General features: G+C 37.3%; 1 protein-coding gene across 5 annotated transcripts in view; it reads right to left on the reverse strand.

Moving 5' to 3' along the window:
- Nucleotides 1-4,312: 4,312 nt before the first annotated feature.
- mtss1 (MTSS I-BAR domain containing 1) overlaps nucleotides 4,313-22,297 on the reverse strand; it is a 68,451-nt gene continuing 50,466 nt past the window's right edge. For 4 of the 5 annotated variants that reach the window (XM_048199063.1, XM_048199062.1, XM_048199061.1 and 1 more), the window contains exons 8-16: nucleotides 14,366-14,523; nucleotides 13,801-13,908; nucleotides 13,555-13,652; nucleotides 12,534-12,624; nucleotides 9,297-9,407; nucleotides 8,982-9,138; nucleotides 8,591-8,617; nucleotides 6,839-7,110; nucleotides 4,313-5,834 (exon numbers count right to left, since the gene is read on the reverse strand). In XM_048199063.1, coding sequence (XP_048055020.1) covers nucleotides 5,178-5,834; nucleotides 6,839-7,110; nucleotides 8,591-8,617; nucleotides 8,982-9,138; nucleotides 9,297-9,407; nucleotides 12,534-12,624; nucleotides 13,555-13,652; nucleotides 13,801-13,908; nucleotides 14,366-14,523 — 1,679 coding nt within the window. In that variant the 3' untranslated portion in view covers nucleotides 4,313-5,177. The remainder of the gene's footprint in view (nucleotides 5,835-6,838; nucleotides 7,111-8,590; nucleotides 8,618-8,981; nucleotides 9,139-9,296; nucleotides 9,408-12,533; nucleotides 12,625-13,554; nucleotides 13,653-13,800; nucleotides 13,909-14,365; nucleotides 14,524-22,297) is intronic. The other variant, XM_048199064.1, reaches the window with a different exon arrangement.

The raw sequence follows: 22,297 nt of genomic DNA on the forward strand, positions 1-22,297 counted from the left end.
TTGAAGAATCCGCCGCGGCGCGCAGCGCCATCGTGTGTTCGCCGCTGGAACTGCTGAAGGTGAGTCAGCATGCTGCAATCACTCAGCAATACAGAGCGGCATTGAGGTCAGATGAAATCACCGATCACCGTGACCGGTAGAGTTACACGGGTTCTGTAAAATGCTTAGTCACCGTGATACTGCACCGTCTTACGTATGAAAGCGAGTCTGCTTGTTTTTGTGAGTGACTGACTGACACAGCATCTGAATCATCCAAAATCATTTACCTCAGATTTACTTCAGGACCAAACTTTACATTGGACATCATCAGATTATTATTATTATTTTTTAAATTGCACTAAATGCTATAAGAGTTATTAATGTCACCATAACATATAGAACTTACATATAAATGCATAAACAATATACGGGACAAAAACTGATTTGATTATTGTAAAATTATGTCATTACATGAAATAAATGTTTGCCCAAAATGCCTTAAGGCTTATTTTCAAGTGAAGGATTTTCCATCAGGTAACAGTCTTTGAAACAGAGATTTAAACAATTAAAATTAAATACTTAGGCCTAGTATTTGTGTACAACAGTCTCCAAAAGTAGACAAAACCGACTGAGATTTGATATAAATAAGTAGGCCTACAAATAACCTACCTTACTAACCCAGGAAATCACAATCATTCCCAGGACTGGAAAACCCTGATACTCCTAAAAGTTGATCGGAAAAACATTTTGCAGGTAAATGCAATTAAAATTTCCAAAAAAAAAAATATATAGCCTATATATATTTTAAAAAATAAGATGCTCTCATCTAGACCTGGTAAAATTCCCTTATGGGATGAAGTTTTACCTTACCTTCTCAAGGTTAAGGTTAAACTTAAAGTTCATTTAATCTAAATTAAAAAAATTAAACTTACACATACTTCTTATTTTTATTTTTTAAGCACAAAAACAAATGTATGGATAAGAACAAATGAACATGGTTTGGTCAGTAAATGAAACCAGGACAGAAGATATTTCCTTTTGAACATTGATAGATTTTAACCTTCAGTAAGTGTGGATGTTTAACACACACATTGGGTTTTCATGTTTTATGGGGACTTGGACATTATTTTTATACTGTACAAACTGTATATTCTATCCTCTAACCTTAAACCTAAACCTACCCATCATAGAGAACTTTTGCAGTTTTACATTTTCAAAAAACTTCACTTAGTATGATTTATAAGCCGTCCACACACTTGACATCAACCACTGCAGCATGTTCAGATTTCAAATCCAGCATTAATTAAGGCCTGTTAATCACATAAGATTGATCTCGACCACACTCTTCTGTGGACTAAAACTGTAGGAGAAATGTGTATCAACTTGAGAGGAACCAAAAATGAAAGCGTAACATGACTGTTTTGTTGGAAAGTAATATTTAAGAAATCATTCTAATCATTTTGGATTTGCTGCTCAAGAAATATGTCTTATTAATGTCTTAACAGTTGTGCTGCTTCATATTTTTGTGGAACTTGTAAACAGTTTTTTCAGGATTCTTTGATGAACAAAATTCAAAAGAACAGCATTTATGAAAACAATGAAATGAGTATTTGTTGAATTAACCTTATAATTTCTCCATTTTCTAGCAACTATATAGCAACACCCTCGTAACCACCCACATTAACATCATTTAAATCACAAAAAAAAGTTGCAGTCCGTAACTTTTGGCGCTCTAGCCAAATCTAGTTAATAAACAGAACTGCATGCGTCTTGAGGAAGAACGTTGTAGCCGGAGCTTCTTCTCTGTGTTTATGTCTATGACGAGTCACGCAGATACCGTGCTACGACCCGAACCAGTCGAAAATACTCCGAATGTAAACACTTATTATAGGTGTACCTATAACCTATGTATGGATTCATGATGTACTCGCTCATTATATAATTTTTGTACATTTTAACACAAAAAAAGTTACAGGCAGCAGCTTTAATTACTACTAATAACTCATCTCAAAACAGATTTCAAAATGTCGGTGGACACAGACTGGAAGTTCACAATAATGAAGATATCTTTAATTTGACATTCATCCTTTTTCTTTTGATGCTTGGTAGTTTCTTTTCACGACATAGACTGCATCAGGTCAAGGAATCCAAAAAGTAAGAATGTTCACAAAAAACAAGTCTAAAACATAAGCACAAAATAATAATTTCTTGGGCAAATTCCTTCCTTTCCACCTTCCGATCTTACAAGTTTAACACTTCCTCTAGGTTGTTTTGAAAAATCCCTGCAACAGGCAACACTCACTGTGCTACAACCACCGCCATATCTCAGCAAGGAAACCTTCTCCTCAACACAAATGAAACACCTCAGACATTACCGCCCTGAGCGGCACTAATAACAATGCATATTAGTGGAAAAACACCTCGGTCGGCTCACCTTTCAGAGTAAAGTGATATTCTTTTACACTCCAGTAGGGCCGTACAGCAGCTGCAAGCTAGTCCTACAGTAAAAGGCCTGAGGAGCATTGTGTCGGGAGTGAACGCCTCTATCCATGTCTAAATCACTGAAGACAATTGAGCATACAGATGGACAGGGGGCGAGAAATCCTAGACGCGGCTCACACAGGTGTGAAGTAACACTAGATTGAGAATAACCTGAAAAGTATACAAAAATAGGGGTCGGTAAAAGAATGCGGTAAGATATGAAGAAACAGAACTTTTGTAGCAGGAGGGAAACTTCAAAGAGCACCTGCCAGCACGTGCGTGACGGATATGATAAATTATAAGACATCAAAGACAGTACAGATGCCTGCGAGATACTGTCAGACCGCAGAAGTGTTTCTGTGTATCAGGTTCACTACACTCAGCATCATACTGAGATGATTATTGTTCCATCGATAGTTTATAATTTAATCTAGAGGTGCAAAAAATGATGCTTGATGCATGGATTTGATATTAAAAATGTTAAAGGTAATGGTGATGCACTTCAAGCTAGAAAGCAAATGTCCAGCATTACTTTCGTTTAAGAAAACAACAGGGTAGCGTAGCAAAGCTACAGTAACCACAAGTGCATCGCAACACAGAATTCTGGGTAATCTACTCTAAGAGGAAACTCTAAAGGAAATGCATTTTTTTTTTTTAAATTTGATAAACATAAATGAGGCAAGCATCTGGGCTATGCTTATAGCTCGCTCTCGAACGACATTCAATATTAGAATAAACCCCCAAAAGAACTCAAAAAACAGAACCACTTCACAATTCTCAACATCCAAACATTTTACACACCTTTGTTGGAGAAAGCTGCCATAATGAGCAGTTAATGATGATTTGGGATTAGAGTGATTCATTAAAGGTCCAGTGTGTAATATTTAGGAGGATCTATTGACAGAAATGCAATATAATATACATAACTATGTTTTCAGTGGTGTATAAAGACCTTGCATAATGAACCGTTATGTTTTTATTACCTTAGAATGAGCCATTTCTATCTACATACACCGCGGGTCCCCTTACATGGAAGTCGCCATTTTGCGCCGCCATGTTTCTACAGTAGCCCTAAACGGACAAACTGCTCTACAGAGTGCGTTCCGTCACTATGTTGTACTGCTTCTTTGCTGGTGTTTTTAGAGGAAGCTTGCATCGTCACTACGTTGAATACGCACAAAGAAGATATAATTTCTTAATTTACATTTGTAAAGAAACCTCACTGCTTGACTCTCTGCTGTCTCATACGGCGACATCTTTGTCCTGTGTCGGCCACCGTAGCTTCTCTATGTGCTTCGAAAGGGAGGGGTGAGCGGTGGACTGAGCCGTTGGTTGCAATTCGCAACCTCACTTCTAGATGCCGCTAAAATTTACACAATGAACATTTAAGAGTAGGGCAGCACGATTTGGCGAAAAATATAATTGCGATTTGTCTGACAAATATTGTGATGATTTAAAATGCAATAAAAAAAAAAAAAAGAGCTCCAGTTTTGCTGTGCTTGTTTGTTGGGTTGCACAATTTGGCCAAGTATTTTGTGATTACATAAAATAATATTTGTACTGTAAAATATAATTATTTCTTATTATGATTATTATTACTACTAAATGATTGCAATAAGAAATCTTACTACTGTAAAATAAAAATATCACTTATTCGACAGTACAAATGTAAAATTACAAGACTAATATTATGGCTAGCTAAGTTCATTTTCAAACATTAAACCATTGTGCTTTTGTATTGGTGGAAAACTGCAGGTCTCTTTTTGTCTTTAAGCATCTCTTTTGTTGACAACAGTCAGTTTTTTGATTCAAAAACAAAAAATGCTTAAAAAAAAAAGTCATGGGCCACAAGTTTGAAGTTTTATGAATAGAGTCTTTATAGCAAATCCTCCAGGAGAGCAAGTTTATACGCATCTACGAGGCTACAGCATCAGAGCTTTGGTAAAGAAACGATTAAAAATGATTCAGAATCAAACAGGTCGAATAAATAACCACAGTGATGCCTTTGTAAGCTCTCACAGTCATAAGCAACACAAATAAGTTCCACTATTCCAGTCCTTCATTCATCCACCCAATCACATCGCTCCTTCCTTCCCTCCCTCCACAACTCTCATTGGCTGCATTCGCATCCAGTCATTGGGCGGATTAAAGGCAGTGGTGCAGTTTTCTGTTACCCTAAACTGTACAAAAATAGATGCCTAGTGCTGCTTTGTCTAATTTCAAAAACAAAGATGAAAACAAAATTAATAATAATACAACAGTCTTTCAATAGTTTCGCTAATATATACAGAAGTTTTGATCTCTAACCAGAAGGCTGAGTGCTTTATCTTTGCGAATACAACAAACAAATAACTTTAATATATCTTAAGCTCTGACGTTCGATCTAGATCTCTAAATACATATATATCTGTATATATATAAGTATACATATACATGTAAAGCACACAGCCTGCAGAACTTACTTTAATTTGAGAGGCAACATTCGCAAGGACACGGCAAAACGTTTGTTCTTTGAGCACAGTGTAATTAAGTCAAACATCTTTTCATGTGGCAAGAGTCGCACCTTAGTCAACGGTTTTGCCCCCACTTAAAAAAAAGAAAAGAAAAAAGAGCAAACTTGCAACAATAAAAGGCACAGAAAAAAGTCGCCAAGCGAAAAGACGGAAAAAGCAACTATAAAAAGCCACAGACAAAATCAAACAATGGAAAAAATAAAATCAGTCGAGATGGTTGGGGGTGATTAAAGGTGCCGAACGATCGTTGGTGAGTGTCCGACGTAATTTGACTCCTCTGCGTATCATACTCAACATGTCACCTCCGCTGCCCGGATCAGGAACGCTGTCGGTATGGTCCACGCCGGGCTGGGCGGAATTGGGCTGCCCACTTTCAACTGGCACGCTGGAATTGTGAGCTGCCGTGTTTTGAACCTGCTGCTGAATCTGATGCTGCTGCTGCTGACACTGACGTTTGTGTTTCTGTTGGATCTCTTGATATTGCGACTCCTGTTGTTGTTTATATTGCTGTTGGTGATTGTACTGTTGTTGATTATATTGCTGTTGATTGTGTTGTTGGTGATATTGGTGTTGCAGCTGTTGTTGTTGATACTGCCTCTGTTGCTGTTGGTGCAACGCATACTGCTGTTGCTTGCTCATTTGATACATTGGCTCAGTACTGCCCACTGGTGGCTGCCCAGGGAACATGGAATAGTATGGAGGCGGCATTGCACTCAGACTCTGAGTAGATGTACAGAGATTATGTCTGGTGTGAGCCAGATCAGAGCCAGGTAACCTGTTACTCTGAATCAGCCCAGGAGGGCACACGGTCTCCTCACTGCCGCTCAGGCCGGCGGTAGAAACGGATGCCTTCATCGGCACCTAAAATCAGAACCAAAAGGTTCAGTACAGGGATGCAAAAACATCTTTAATATTGTAAACAAGCTTAAAAATTGTACAGGATTCCAACTGGAATTTCTATCATAACTTTAGAAAAACACTGAAGGAACTTTAAAAATAAGATCAAATAAGATCCCAATTAATTGGGTTCTTGTTTACTTCTTCCAGTACTACTGGATTAGAACCCTAATTGTATTGCATTAGAAAAATAAAATACTGGATATACACACTACTCCCCAATTTATTTGATCAATAATACAGTAAAACTGTAATACTGTCAAACATTATTACAATTTAAAATAACTGCTTTTTATTTGAATATATTTTATTCTTCAGTGTCACATGATCCTTCAGAAATAATTGTAATATGCTGATTTGCTGCTCAATAAACATTTATTATCATCAGTTATAAACAGTTGTGCTGTTTAATATTTTTGTAAAAACTATTTTTTTTCTGGATTCTTTGATTAATAGAGATTTCAAAATAACAATGTATTTGAAATAGAAATATTTAACCATATAAATGCCTTTTTATACTGTCTTTTGGTAAATTTAATCCATCCTTACTGAATAAAAGTATTTCCTTCAAAACTGTTGTTATAAAAAAAAAGTCGTTATTTTTGTTTTGCACACAAAAAGTATTCTTGTCACTTCATAACATTAAGAATGAACCACTGTAGTCACATTGACTATTTTAATGATGTCTTTGCTACTTTTCTGGACCTTGAATGTGGTAATTACATTGCTTTCTATGGGAGACAAAAAAACCTCTCATCAAAAATATCTTAATTTGTGTTCTGAAGATGAACAAAGGTCTTACAGATGTGGAACGACATGAGTGTGCGAGTAATTAATGGCAGAAATTTCATTTTTGGGTGAACTAAGCCTTTAAGAAAACTTCCAATCCTTTAGGAATTGGTTCCAAATTATGATAGATATTCCAGTAGTTCTCCTGTACATTCTTTAAGTTTCAGTAGATGAATAACCTGCGGTGTGGAGATGGGTATAGGCACTCCTCCACTGATGGTTCCACGGCGGATATTGGGCTTGCTGGAGGGTTTACGGCGGATAGTGGCCGTGTGGGGTCCTATAGGCTCCGGATCCATCAGCAGACTGACGGTAGATGCCGGCCTCTTGCTTTGAAACATTTTGCGGTAATTGAGACTTAAGTCGCTGTTGCGAGGAATTGTAGAAGATTTATCAAATTCAGACTGGCTGTGGGCGTCCTCTCCTCCGTGCAGTGAGATGTAGTCATAGTCTGTAAGAGAGGAGAGGCGCACACTGCGTTAATGTTGAATAATACCACTTCTACATTGTTTAGTGATGAAATTAAATTAAAAAAGTAATTGAAGCTGAAATTACATATGCAGGGAATGACAGTGGAAGAAAACACAAAAGCATGTTTCAAAATTTGAAGTCAGTGTTTAACAATGAAGATGGCCCAGCGGTGTGAGTGTTTAGGACCCGTCACCAGCTCTATCAGGACAGGGCTGTGCTGTCGCCATCTTACCTTTGGTGATCAGTACATGTGTGTTTTTATGCCTTGCAAACTTGTGATGTTTTTAAACACATTTTAAGGGTAACATTATGTAGAAAAAAAAAAAAAAAAAACATACACATGCAACTGTATACATTTTATATTTTATAGAGTGGGCGTATATTTATAGTGCTTAACAAATTTATTAGACCACCACCCAATGTAAGGTTTGAGCCACAGCTGCCCTAAACTAACAGTACTGGTGATTACCAAAATCATTTTTTATGTTTCTGTAATGGTTAACGGTATGTAAGTCACAGTAGTGTTTCTAATGCTAATATAAAATTATTGTTGGGATTTAATGGATTCAAAAATAGATCGCAAAAAGTTTCACCAAAAGCAAGTTTTGGGAAAAACTAGAATCTGTTTGGAACAAAAGAGACTGTGGAAAAGTACAAAAAAATATATATATATATATATATATATATATATATATATATATATATATATATATATATATATATATATATATATATATATATATATATATATATATATATATATGGTTATTTTGTGTGAATAAAGACTATTTAGTTATTTCAGTTTGTTATTTACCTAATAAATGACAATAATTTTTTTTTTGACAGATTCCTAAAGTAACATGCAAAAATGTTTAAAAAAAATTTGTATACTTTTAATTAACTTTTTATACATTTATTTATTTATTTAAAAATGTTTAAAAAAAAACGGAGTATACCTTTTCTTTGTGGAAACCTGAACTAACTGGCACAAAAAAAAAAAGAAAAAAAAAAAAAAAAAAAGAAGAGGAAAAAGAAAATTTATGAATGCATGCATTAAATAAAACAAATAAATAAAACATTAAAAATCTATATTTTTAAACCATATTGTCTTAAATGCACTAAACTGACACCCCTAAAAAATGTCTGCATGAAGACTACAGTACTGGATTACCTCCCAAAAGACAGACACACAAAAGCTCTGTTTTAGGGTGTGTCTTTCAGTTACACTCGAACAACATGAGAAGATGGATAATAGACTTGACAATTGACGAGATGCCGTATGTTATATCTCATGGTTGCACACACTCAAATCGTACATGTACAGATAACACTCTTTCAACAAAGGCACGCCTGCAATATGACATGGATTTCCTAAAATAAAGACATTTAATGTTGTTTATTATTGGTATATGATCACAATGAGAATAATCAAGTCTATGCAATGACATTCAGAAACCTACCATATAGAGGAGGTTCTTTCTTTACGGCTGTAAGAGAACAATAAAGTATATTTAACATATATACAAAGGGCCAAAAACACGCACTTTGGACAGCAATCTAAGCCTGTGATTTGTGCAAGCACATCAGATTTAGTCTAAAATTGGTCTACAATGCCACAAAGGCACATTTAATGCCTACACAAACCACAAATCAGATTACTGTGTTGAGAAACGATGTAAAAGTGTCAAAACATAAAGGGGGAAAATGCCATACAAAAACACAAAGGAGAAAAAGAAATCTAGATTGAGCACTTTTGATAATCTCTCCAGACTGGAAAGGAAATTTACAGAACAGAAAAAAAATAAATGTGAAAAAGCTCATGCCTGTGTGTGTACGTGCACGCGTACTGACCGTGCTGTGAGGGAATGGTGTCCTCCGAGCAGGACGGCGTAGTCGTCTGGGTGCTGTATCCGCTAGAGCAGTGGAGGGAATCTCGGCTGGTCCGAGGAGCTTCTGAATTAAGCCCGCCTCCCAGAGTAAGAGCCAGCTGCTCCCTGGCTGACTGTGGCTACGGACAGGAGCGAGAGCCAATCAGAGTTGGGAAGTGTGGAGTCGACCACAATAATTCCAATAGAATCAAAAGGTGTATAAAATGTACTTTTAGTTTAGAAAAGAAAAACTTGTGCACATTTAGTGCATCATTCCCGCATTAAAATGAGTATGTACCTTGCCCGATGAGGACAGCGTCCTGGCTCTCTCCTCATGCCCACTGTAAGCTTTGTGTAGTGGGGGCATCGAGGTCCCGTTCTCTGTGCCAGGAGAGTTCTGGCCTTGATCCTGAACAAGGATATACTATGTTAGTCCATGTCAACTTAGTACAGGTAAGAAAAACAAAACACTATAACACTGTAGTCAAAACAAGATCAAGATTTAGGGGGTTTTCACACCTGGCTCATTTGGAGCGTTTGTTTCGAAACCTGGTGCATTTTCTCCCTTAGTTCGTTTTTTTTTAGGCATATGTGAACATGGCAATCGTGCTCGGATCCTCACCAAAACAAATCGCCTGAACGAGGTGGTCTCGGCCCGACTGAAAACAAACTCTGGGGTGGTTCGGCTGAGGTGAGAAAGCAACCCGACCCAATGGACCAATGAACCAAGCGGTATCATAATTCATATTGGGAAATGTGTTATATAAAAAGCAGCAGTCTCTGATTCTGTGATTGAGGACATTAGTTATCGCAGTTGAAAATCAAAGAGCTCCTCTTCATTTTGAAGGGTTAGTTCACCCAAAAAATTAAAATTCTGTCATTAATTACTCACCCTCATGTTGTAAGACCCATAAGACTTTCGATCATCTTTGGAACACAAATGAAGATCTTTTTAATTAAATCTGTGAGATTTCTGTCCCTCCATAGACAGCTATGCAACTACCACTTCTGACACTTCTAAAAGTTCATAAAGAGATCTTAAAACTTAAAACTTAAAGCTTTCATCAAAAAGATATTCATTTGTGTTCCGAAGATGAACGCAAGTCTTACAGGTTTGAAACAACATGAGGGTGAGTAATTAATGACAGAATTTTCAGAATTTTAATTAATGACAAAATTTTCAGAATTTTTTGGGTGAACCAACCCTTTAAAATGTTGTGTAATTGCCCTTCTCCGTGCATTGCAAGAATGCTTTTCCGATGTAGCCTTGATTACCACTCTAACTGCATATATATATATATATATATATATATATATATATATATATATATATATATATATATATATATATATATATATATATATATATATATATATATAACTTCAGTTTTATTCACGTTACTTGCATAAACACATTTTCGTACTCTTTGAAATGTTGCCATGTGAAAGTGAACCGAACAAAGAAGAAAATGCAGCATTGTAACAAATGAAGTCCCTGTTTCGGAACAAAGCAAACGATCTACAGGTCTGAAAACACCCTTAAAGTCAACATAAAATGGTGTTCAAAGTGATTTCATTATAAGAATATAAAATGTAGGGTGGAACTCAATTTTAAATTGACTGGATTGTGAAAAGTGGGCATTTCAGGTCTGAATGTGAGTTTGCAGAGGACTGTGGAGGTTTTTTAACCAGGACATGGAGGCTGAAGCTCAAGTCCTCCAAAGCATTGCAACCCAATGCTAATGCATCTTTTCAAATTGCCATTATTTGCTATTACTGCAGAACCCTTTATTCTAGTAATGTTAATCAGCATTAAATCACTTTTTTAAAAATATTTTACATTTATAAAGTCTGCATTACCTACAACAGTAGTATACAATGATTTCTAATTAGCATAAGTGTAACAATACACTCGGCTTGATACGTGATACTGATGTCATTATACTTTAAACAAAGGCAAAAAATTTAAAAAATGTTTTTTTTTTTTTAATGATAACTTCTAAGACATATGATAAACTGTTCAAGTATTGTTCATTAAAATACTAAATTTGGTATTGCATCAGGAATGAGCTTAGTTCTTCTCCCCCATGACAGGTCAATGGTGATACCAACAGAAATAGTCATGATTCTGCTTAGCTAAAAATACAGAATTATGTTAGACATATGTTTGCACTCTGTTCCTGACTACATATATATATATATATATATATATATATATATATATATATATTTTTTTTTTATTTTTTTTTTTATTTTTATTTTTTTAAATATATCAATAATAAAGTAATAAATACAGAAGCTTAAATGTGTGACCTTTTGGGTTTACCACAGTTGATGCTAGATTCTGTCTAAACCTTCATTTTGGATCAACTATACACAATACATATTGTCGATATCCACGATACATATTTCTGTATTGCGATATATTGTGACCTGATACATTCTTACAGCCTTAATCAATAGTTATTAGGTCATTGGTTTAAACGTTAAACGTATATAAATAGTCATTTTTGATACCACGTTGACTTTAATGACAGTTTGGTAAAAGTTCAGATGAGTTTTTAAGCAGCATGCAGGTTTATAGTATACTGGTTAGTGTGTTTGATTTAAGAAATGGGGTCTGATAATCAGAAAATCATTTAAAATCACTTGCATCTCCCAGTGTAAAGTTATCAGATGTGTCCCTCTAAAATGGCCTGCAGAGGGCGCTCTCTACCTTCACACATATACAACCTCCACACATGCACAATGACAAACACATAAGAGGTAAGTGTCCAATAGTACATGCAACAATAATTAATCCATTCACAGTCACACACACAGCACTACACTACACTGAGTCTATGCTCACAGTGCTCCTGTGCCGGAGGTGTGGGCCACGGTGGCCGGTGCGAGGGATTGTGGGAGAATTCCCCTCACTGAGAGAACGAGCGCCTTCCTCCCCTCCGACCAGGAGGAGAGGACTGCGTGAGCGCTGGGAGATGGAGGTGAGGGGCAGAGAGGAGTGGGACAAGAGAAAGATGAGATTAGACGGTGTCAAATCCAAGCCTCCATCAAAATGCTTTTGGGTATTCTATTCAGTGCCTGAATAGAAATCATAAAATATCACTTGTTGATTTATCTTTTAAATTATATAATCACATAATATAGCTACTAATGATCAAATTTAAGCAGAGACGCTTTTCATGAACTGATCAATTTTGAAATTATAGGCTATTTTGGCCATTACTTCCATAATATGTCTTCCTTCAGACTAGTGTGAAGAAAACATCTAAAATAGAATACACATTTTATTTGTTAATATTTTCAGCATCATAACAGTGAAAGTGAGTTGGGATTTTGAGGGGGGTTTGGATTATGCACCACAACGGACTAGAGGCTGTGATGATGCTTACAGCCATATTTGCTTTGGGCTGAATGAGATTGTATGTGTGTTCTGAGTGACAAATTATTTAAACTATTTGGGTTTCAAAGGGTTAATGCATCATAAATGGGCCAGGTAAGTTAGACCAATAGTTTTGTGGTTTGGTGATACCCGTGTTGTGTCTGGGGCTCGCAGGTGAAGGCCATCCACTGCGCTGGAGATGGAGTCCAAAGACGGGACATGACGCACAGAGGTGTAGTTACTGTGAGGGACAGAAAGAAATGAGCAATTATTCTGTGCTCATACTTTTCCAATCAGTTTTAAAGGGGTCATGACATGGATTTTATTATTTTAATATGTTCCTTGAGGTTCAATTTTAATGTTAATGTTATTTTCAACCTTCATTCTGACCCTCTGTCTGACCCTCTGTCATGCCCACTGTTATGACTGGTTAAAGTCATTGCATAGGAAACAGTATCAATGCCCACTCGCTATTGCAGGCGAGTGTTTTGAAAACATTATCCATATAAAACCGTTTTTTACAGACAAAATTAAATCATTTACTTAAGGTTTGTGACGCAGCTGTTGTCAGATCCAATACAGTTGCCTGCTTCATCTTTCAACAAATTTCTTTGCAAACTCTCCATTATACTGTGCATTGTTTACAAAACAAAATGCTCTGAGCAATTAAATAATCTTCTGACATAATCCGGGACACCATTAAAATAAAACCATCCGCTTGTTTCAGATGCTGGGATCCTTCTGAAGTCTGTACAGAGTCGCAAAAGAACTGTTTAAATACATGAAAGTGAACTCTCTTTTACTCTTACGTTTGTCTTGTTGTCAGAAACTGAACGCTCATCTGTATACTGTATCTAGTAGACAGCATCAGTGATTATAATTGGATCTATTTGCTTTTGACACAACACTTACATCCAGTCTAGGCAAATATCATTCGTTAAGCAACTGAATACCAGTGGGCGGGGCCTATTGTGCAATGATGTATAACTACATCAATATCTTGCTCTGGAGACAGTCATATGTATTTGCCGTCACAGATTACGCAATATCAAAATGAGCTGTTTTTGGAGCTTGATTAAAAATGCTTTGTTTGTAAATCCATTTAAGGAGGATGTTTTTTTACGTGATCGCTTTTTGCTACACTTTTTGCTAATACTGACACTGAACTCACCTGCTGATGCTGCTCTTTCGTGATAACGTGTTGCTAGGAGAGCCGGGTGGAGTCTGATATGAGTAGCTGTAGTCCGAGCCTTTCAGATCAAGAATAACCTGCATAAACAAAACAAGACATAGTCAAAGAGAGCATGTACAGCTCTACAGATCAAAAGAGATATGATGTGGTAACATGTTGGCCTGACATGCAGAAGACATTTTCTAAAAAACATTTTAAAAATGTTATTCAGAAGACATGCAGTACCTGTTCACTAGCAGGGGGCAGTGTGTTGGGATCAGCTGTCAGGTTGCCAAGATCTTCTAGAATTGTCTGTAAGTGGGTGACTTCCCCAAGCATGCCTATTTCTTCATCCTGACATTACCAAGAAAAAAAAAAAAAAAAAAAAAAATCAGACAACATGCTTGTGCTTATGCATAATTAAATATGAATATATTCGCAACAGTACACCTGCATGAATCTGTCAAGTTTCATCCCAAAATCAAAAGAAATAAAGATAAATTTATAAAAAAAAAATAAAGCCTGGTTTTGCATTATTAAATTGTTTTCATAATAATTTTCATTTTTCCCTAATTCTCATAATTGTAATGCATTGCTTTACTGTAATACACAGAGAATCATCCCATTTAATTAAAAAAACAGCATCAATTAAAGGCATTAAAATAAATACTATCACAACGTTTAAGTATTTTAGAGTACAAAACAAATGTTGTATGTTAAAATGTCATGAAAATGTATGTCTCAATACAAACAATATAGATTTTAAACCAGGCAAAAATATAAACTTTTATCAGTCTGCTCAGACACTCACCAGGACAGGTTTGAGCATTGTGACAAATGAGCAGAATCTTCCTCTTTCTTCTATAAGAGCTCGACACACAGCTCTCTTCTCCGTCTCCTCTAACACGGCATAGCGCGTATTGACGTCCTGAAGAGCGCTGTCCAGCTGCACCCGCACATCGTCTTTACCTACGCAAACACGACGACATTTCATGAACCACTGATAGGATTATCGTGAACAATACAAACAAGCAGTTTTTAACCAGATTTTGCCAAAGAAAAGACCAAAAAACATTTAATTGAAAGTCTTGGACACAAAACATGATCAATTAATATTAAAGAATGACTCAACCAATGATGTTATTGTTAACCAAATTTAAAACCACAAAAACATTTCATTCAGTGAAATAAAGCTTAAATAAAAACATAAATATGAAAATATAAAAATTAACAAATTTAGTATATTAGTAATTATTATAATAGTACATACAAATAATACTGAAATGCAAAACAAAGGAATAAATTTGCCTGGCAGTTTAGTGTTAAAACTCATCATGTTCAACCACTAGGAGGCAGTACAGTTTCTATAGACACTTAATACACCATGCAAATATTTGCTGCAATGCTAATAGCAGTTCTTGGAGCTTCGCTGTGCAGATTTCATTGGTCATTTGCGGCCAGGCGTGACAACGATCTGGGGTCTCTGGTAATGGTACACAGGTGGACTGTATGGTGTGCATGTGTTTCCTTTAAAGTCTAACTGCTACTGAGACAGTCCCTCACATTCCAGAGTAGCTACTTGATAGTTTTACTACACAGCAGTGGACAACCAATAAGGGGTTTTCAATGACTAATATCAAATCGGTTCTACAAAGCAGGGTAGCCGATGTAATACATACATACATATACAGTATCTCACAAAAGTGAGTACACCCCTCACATTTCAGCAACCATTTTATTAGATGTTCTCAAGAGACAATACTATAGAAATGAAAATTGGATATACTTTAGAGTAGACAATGTGCTGCTTGTATAGCAGTACAGATTTACTGTCCTCTGAAAATAACTCAGCATACAGCCATTATTGTCAAAATAACTGGCAACAAAAGTGAGTACACCCTAAGTGAACATGTCAAAACTTTGTCCAAAGTGTCAATATTTTGTGTGAGCACCACTGTTATTTAGCACTGCCTTAATCCTCCTGGGCATGGAATTCACCAGAGCTGCACAGATTGTTGCTGGGATCCTCTTCCACTTCTCCATAATGGAGCTGCTGGATGTTAGACACATGGCGCTTCTACACCTTCCGCTTGAGGATGCCCAATGTGCTCAATAGGGTTCAGGTCTGGAGACATACTTGGCCAATCACCTTCAGCTTCCTCAGCAAGGCAGTTGTCATCTTGGCGGTGTGTTCAGGGTCATTATCATGTTGGAAAACTGCCGTTCGGCCCAGTTTCTGAAGGGAGGGCATCATGTTCTGCTTCAGAATGTCACAGTACATGTTGGAATCCATGTTTCCCTCAATGAAGCAGAGCTCCCCAGTACCAGCAGCAATCATGCAGCCCCAGACCGTGATGCTACCACCACCATGCTTGACTGCAGGCAAGACACAATTTTGTTGGTACTCCTCACCAGGGCGTCACCATACATGCTGGACACCATCTGATCCAAACAAGTTTATCTTAGTCTCATCAGACCACAGGACATGGTTCCAGTAATTCATGCTCTTGGACAGGTTGTCTTCAGCAAACTGTTTATGAGCTTCAGAAGAGGCTTCCTTCTGGGACGACGGCCATGCAAAACGACTTGTTGCAGTGTGCGGCGTATGGTCTGAGCAATGACAAGCTGACCTTCCGCTTCTGCGACCTCTAAAGCAATGCTGGCAGCACTCATGCATCTGTTTTTTGAAGCCAGCTTCTGCACCTGACGCACAGCACAATGTCTCAACTTCTTTGGCCTGTTCCAAGTGGAACCCGTCTTGGAAAACCTCTCTCTATGACCCTGGTCACTGTGCTGTAACTCAGTTTCATGGTGTTACTGAACTTCTTATAGCCTAGGCCATCTTTGTGGAGAGCAACGATTCTAATTCTCAAATCCTCAGAGAGTTCTTTGTCATGAGGTGCCATGTTGAACATCCAGTGATCAGTATGAGAGAACTGTACCCAAAGCACCAAATTTTAACTGCTCTAATACAAGATCCACACATTTGTATGGTCCTGTCAAGCAGACAAAAACATGAACATGATGAATAGGACATGTGGCTTTGCATGGTTAAACAACATAAACTGTTATCAGTTTTCAGTATACTCACTTTTGTTGCCAGCTATTTTGACAATGTCGTATTTGGCTGTATGTCAAGTTATTTTCAGAGGACAGTAAAGCTATACTTCTATACAAGCAGCACATTGACTACTCTAAAATATATCCAAGTTTCATTTCTATAGTATTGTCCCTTGAGTAGATATACTAAAATGGTTGCTGAAATGTGAGGGGTGTACTCACTTTTGTGAGATACTGTATATTTGTGATATAATCCAGATAAATATAATGATAGAAAATGAGAATAAAAATGACTGGATTCACTCAAACATGCCCTAAAATTCATGACTGCTTCTGTCTCCTGCTGCTTTAACTGTACTGATGAAGTGCAATGGGAGAAATGTGAGGTTAATCACATTTAGAGGTCTGTTTACAGAGTCAGAGAGACCTCATGCCAGCACACACCACGTGAGGAGCTTTAAACACATGACCCAAGCTTTTCCTCTCTTTTTCATCTTTCAGCAGACTGTGTATGTGTGAGTGTGCATGACAGGGATGGGCAATATCTTGATTTTTCAATCCTAATTTTCTTTATTGAAATCTGTGGCTCAATGAAAAAACTTTAACATTCATGGAACCTTTTTTGCACAAAAGGTTTTTTTTTATAGTGGAAAAAGGTTCTTTAGATTTTTAAAATGTTCTTTACACCAAGAAAAACATGGTTCTTTTAAAAACTGCTCACTTAAAGGTTCTTTGGGAAACCAAAAATGATTCTTCTATAGCATCACTGTGAAAACCCTATGTTTATAGACAACTTGCAGCTCCTCAGACTCAAAAATACACACGGCTACATTTTCAGCATTCCACTGACAGGAGAGCATTCTGACAGCTGTGTGCAGGACGCACTAGCAAGGCGTGTACAAGCATACATCTCTGACCTCATCGCCCCTATTGCTAACAATAACCTCAGGTGTCCTTTGTGACACCTGATCTTCTGCACTCCAAGTTGGCATGCAAGACAGATGTAAGGTTATTATCACAGGCTCTACAAGTTTCTTCAGATGTACTTCAGACATGTTTATAATGATGTTCGCTCACATTAGACGAAGACGACAGTGATATGCTGCCATGTTGAGATCACATGACCTGGTGAATACTGCTAACTTTATCTCAGTGATGCCCTATTTGGACACTTTCGGTTGAAGAAAAACTAATATTAATCATTGGTGACAAATACACCTGAGAACAGAACATTTTAACGATTTAAATTTACAATCTCTTGGTTAAAAAGACTAAAATCCTGACAATAAGGTTCATTAACATTTAGAGAACACCACTTGAGTCTAAGTTGCAGTTTTAATTGAATAACAGAAACGCATAAACGAATGTTGCACAAGCAGCAATTCTAAACAACCTCTGCAAATCCGTTCATGTGCTGCGTATGCATTTTTGAGATTTAAGCAATTCTCCTCAGTGTTGTGAAACTCAATTGAGTCCTTTGACCTTCCGAGAAAAGACATGATCCCTGGTCCTTGAGTGCATTGACCTTGTGCTGGACTGTGACTGCATGTGTGTTTAGATGTTCTAAGGCCATTACACCTTCAAACATAGCCTAAAGCGAAGGCTAAAATGAACCCAGGTTTGGTAGGAGAGCTTAAGGCTGGGGCCATCTGAAGTTTAAAGGCCAAAGGTCAGTAGGTCTGTTGATAAATCCCACGGCCTGTCAGCAGGACAAATGGCTTAGGAAACATATAGCTCTATTTGAAATTTGTTACAGTAACCCATTTCCTCTTACAGAACTTAAATGGAACAAGCCAATGGAGAGAAATGCAAAAGTGAGATAAACTAAACTTTGTGAAAAAACTCACTTGGCCAGTAAGCAACCCCTCAAAACACTATAAAGACATAAAGTAGTACCAAGTGGAATGACTCATGCACATTTTAGAAATGTATCACCGCTCTGGTGTTTAGTTTGAGCTAGTTAAACATAAAACAAAACAAACCTCATATAAAAACAGAAAAGGGAGGTGAGGGTAAAATAATCCAGAGCCATTCTGACAAAGGTGTGTGTGCCAGAGAGACATTCCCTCAGGTCTGGAAATCCCGAGCGGTTGGAAGCTATGATGTCATTAGCAGACACCTTCTCTCCATAAACACATGCAGGAGGCAGGTGTGCCGGTTTTCTGGGAGATGTAGGGCAAAGGAACCTTAATGAGGATGATGATGGTTTATCACGGATCCAATGCAGTACTGCCTCCTGAATGAAGACTAAGCACCCACAAGGATTTCACCATGAACCAATAAGAGCACGGCAACGTGTGAATGTAGACCTGTGGCTGATTGCACAAACGGTTTAGACTAGTCTTTAGAGTTGTCAAAAGTACCGACTTCGGTACCACGTCGGTACTGAAATTTTAAAAATGTGACGCTTTGAACTCTGTTGAGCGGATTCGTAAACACCTCTGTTTGACCATTGTGTTGACACGCTCATCGGATATGTCTGTGATTGGCTTCAATGATCAACGCTTCAAAAACGTTGTAAATAGTCATCAATGACGTTCTTCACAGAGCGCTTACACAGATACACACAGGAGTGTTTGAAAGCAGGCGTCTATCGCCGACCAGTCCGCTGATGAACGCCTACTTTCAAACGCTCCAGCTTTCAACTTTCAAAATTTCACTTGTGTGTGCTTTCAAACGATCTCATGAGTTGATCATTGTAGCTAATCACAGACATATCCGATGAGCATGTCAACACAATGGCCAATCAGAGGTGTTTATGAATCACATTTTGGTACTTTTCACAACTACTAGTCTTAACTCCCTCGGGTCGGCAGTCACGCCGGCGTGATCACCGCGGTTTTTTTCTAACTAGTGTGAAAGAGACTCAGAATACTCCGTCAATGTTGCACATACAATTAAGAGCTATACACCATTTTAATCTGTGGAATATCTTCTTTTATTTGTGTACACTCAGAGTAAAAACAAAATGTTGTGCCTTTTGTAAAATAAAGAAAACTAACATGATGCGTGATCTCTCCTCTCCCTCTGAACGAAGTCCAATCTGATAGTTCTCAGAAAATGAACTGTAACTTATGAATATGACAAATAAAATGGAAAAAAAAAAGACACTTATGTCTAAGGAAACGTTGAAATGTCAGGTTTTAAATCGTGCAAGTCAAATCGAAAACAAACATTCTGTGTTTATGTAATCTGTATGAAAAGAGAGCCATGTCAGAAATCCGTGATTCAGCTCATTATCCGCTAATGCGGCCACGCCCACAGAGGGAGCGCTATTCAGAGGCAAATTCAGTCAATACATGCATTCATCGTCTCAATCGTGTATTTATTGTCTTGAAAAGTGTTTTGAATAGCCATAGTTAGCGATCTCTGGCCTCTGTTATTTCAGTTATTTCCTGGATTGCCTATTCTTCTTTAGCATTGGCATTTGTGGACTAAAAGTGCACAGAGCGCCCTCCGGCTGCAAGTATGAATTGTAAACACAGTATCCAGCGTTCACAGTGATAACAAAAAATATTGAATAAATATTACTCCTCTGTATAGAAAATTGACATAAACATGAGAATCCATCAATATTTCTCCAAATGTGCATGCTTTTAAGCTAAAAGCCTATATGAAATGCCATAGAGGTAACATAACTGTTCAGACACTTTGTATCATAGAAATGCATTATATTTTAATAATAGAATACCATTCTTTTAAATTCTAATAATATTTCACAGTATTGCTGTTTTTTCTGTATGTTTGATTTACATTATGATGAGCTGAGACATGATCAACAGGGTTTTTTCACAGCCTACCTGACTGAAAGAGCTCATTATTATGCAGGTCATTAGAGCTCTTTATCTGATTCTTTTGTCTTCTCAGGTGAGAATCATCCATTATTCATGATTATTCACGCCTCCACGCATACTGTGTTTCTTGACCAAAGATGTTTTAGAAAATTTAAATCTCTCTATTGTTTTATATGAAGGAGTAGGAATGATAATTTTTACATAATTTTGAAGCAAAAACTCTAGTCTACAACCTCCAATACCCAGAAGTCTTGTGAACACAGATTTAATATATATTTTTTGGCTTTATTTCAGTGACTTAAGTTTTTTGTTTTTTCAATAACCACGCATAAACGTTATTCCTTCAAAAATACAAACATGTACATACATGTTCCTTACATATTATTGTAGCCTAGTTTGTGCTGCATACAGTGTAATGACACTTTTTCCATTAATATGTTTATGAACAACTGAAAAAAGCACAAATGTCAGGGCATGTCAAAACTTCTCCAGGCCCCAAATCAGCCTCAGACCCGAGGGTTAAAAGTTAGTAATCTAAATTTTTTCTTCAAGACTGGTCCTAACTTCTTAAGGTCAGTTTCGTACATCGATCTAATTTTAACTGGACATTAGTTAACTGCTTGTTAGTAGGGGTTGTAACGCTACATGTATTCGTCCCGAACCATCACGGTACGGGTGTCACGGTTCGGCTCATGCAGTCAGATGACGAATACAGTCAGTCAAGGTGATCCATGCTCCAATCCAGAAGGGGGCGCACGTAGTAATGAAATGCTGTTTGCCAACCACCACAACAGGAAAAAGCTCAGAAGAAGAACAGCGAATAGGCTATGTTTGCGAATGACTTGAGCACTTGAAAACATATCCTCTAGATAGTGCTCACGCATCGAACATGTCTTTCTGTGCTCACGGACAAAGGAGTACACTTTAAAAGGCTTGCACATTTGACTGTGTGCGAAATGGAGTGGAATGTGGAAAATTAAGTATAAGAAGGTTGGGCTTAAGCTTTGAATGTTTAAATATAGTTTAAGTGGAGCAGACTGTAACACACCTAATGCACAAGTTTTATTTTTCATTATTCTCTTTATTTTGTACTCAAGATGCTTCTGGTTGAGACAAAATACCTTTTCTTTTTATCAGCCCTGCAAAAAATATGACCTATGCAAGAGTGCATTCTGTTTACTGCTTAGTGCTTGATATACTATAGGAGGCTATACTGTACCATCTACCTCAGGGGGGAATTAATGCCTTATTCTGCATGACCTTATTCTACATCGCTTAATCCTACCCAACACCTAAAATGAACAACTACCTGGATAACTATTAAAAAAAACAGTAATTAGGAGTTTAATGGGGAAAAAATTGTGAGAATTGGACCCTAAACTAAAGTGTGACCATTTTTCCTATTGTATCGAACTTGTATCGAACCGTGACCCCAACACCGAGGTACGTACAGAACAGTGACTTCTGTGTACCATTACACCCCTACTAGTTAGTCAAACTAGCTCTTAAGACACAGTCTTTACATAGTGGCTAAGTTTATGCAACTGGCCACTGGTATGTATACCATTTAGCATACTAGGTCTAAATAATGATATGTAGTTAATTCAAACACTAGAGAGAGAGCTGAAAATCCAAAGCTCTGGTTCTTCCTTCCATCTCATCCACAGTGGCAACAGCATTGGAATACTAATGTGCATGAGTTTTAATAATTCAGTTCCAATGCTCTTTCTTCACGATCCACACACAGACGCGTCCAAGTCTTCTGAGCGGTCTGCCCCTACAGACCTCTGAGTAACACAAATGTAAGTTATAAAGATGAATGTGCACTCCGAGACGCATCATAGGTCTAGACGCCATATTTATTTTCATTTTCTCACCATCTTTGTGAG

Source organism: Megalobrama amblycephala, linkage group LG8 (assembly GCF_018812025.1).
Source record: "Megalobrama amblycephala isolate DHTTF-2021 linkage group LG8, ASM1881202v1, whole genome shotgun sequence".
Lineage (NCBI taxonomy): Eukaryota > Metazoa > Chordata > Actinopteri > Cypriniformes > Xenocyprididae > Megalobrama > Megalobrama amblycephala.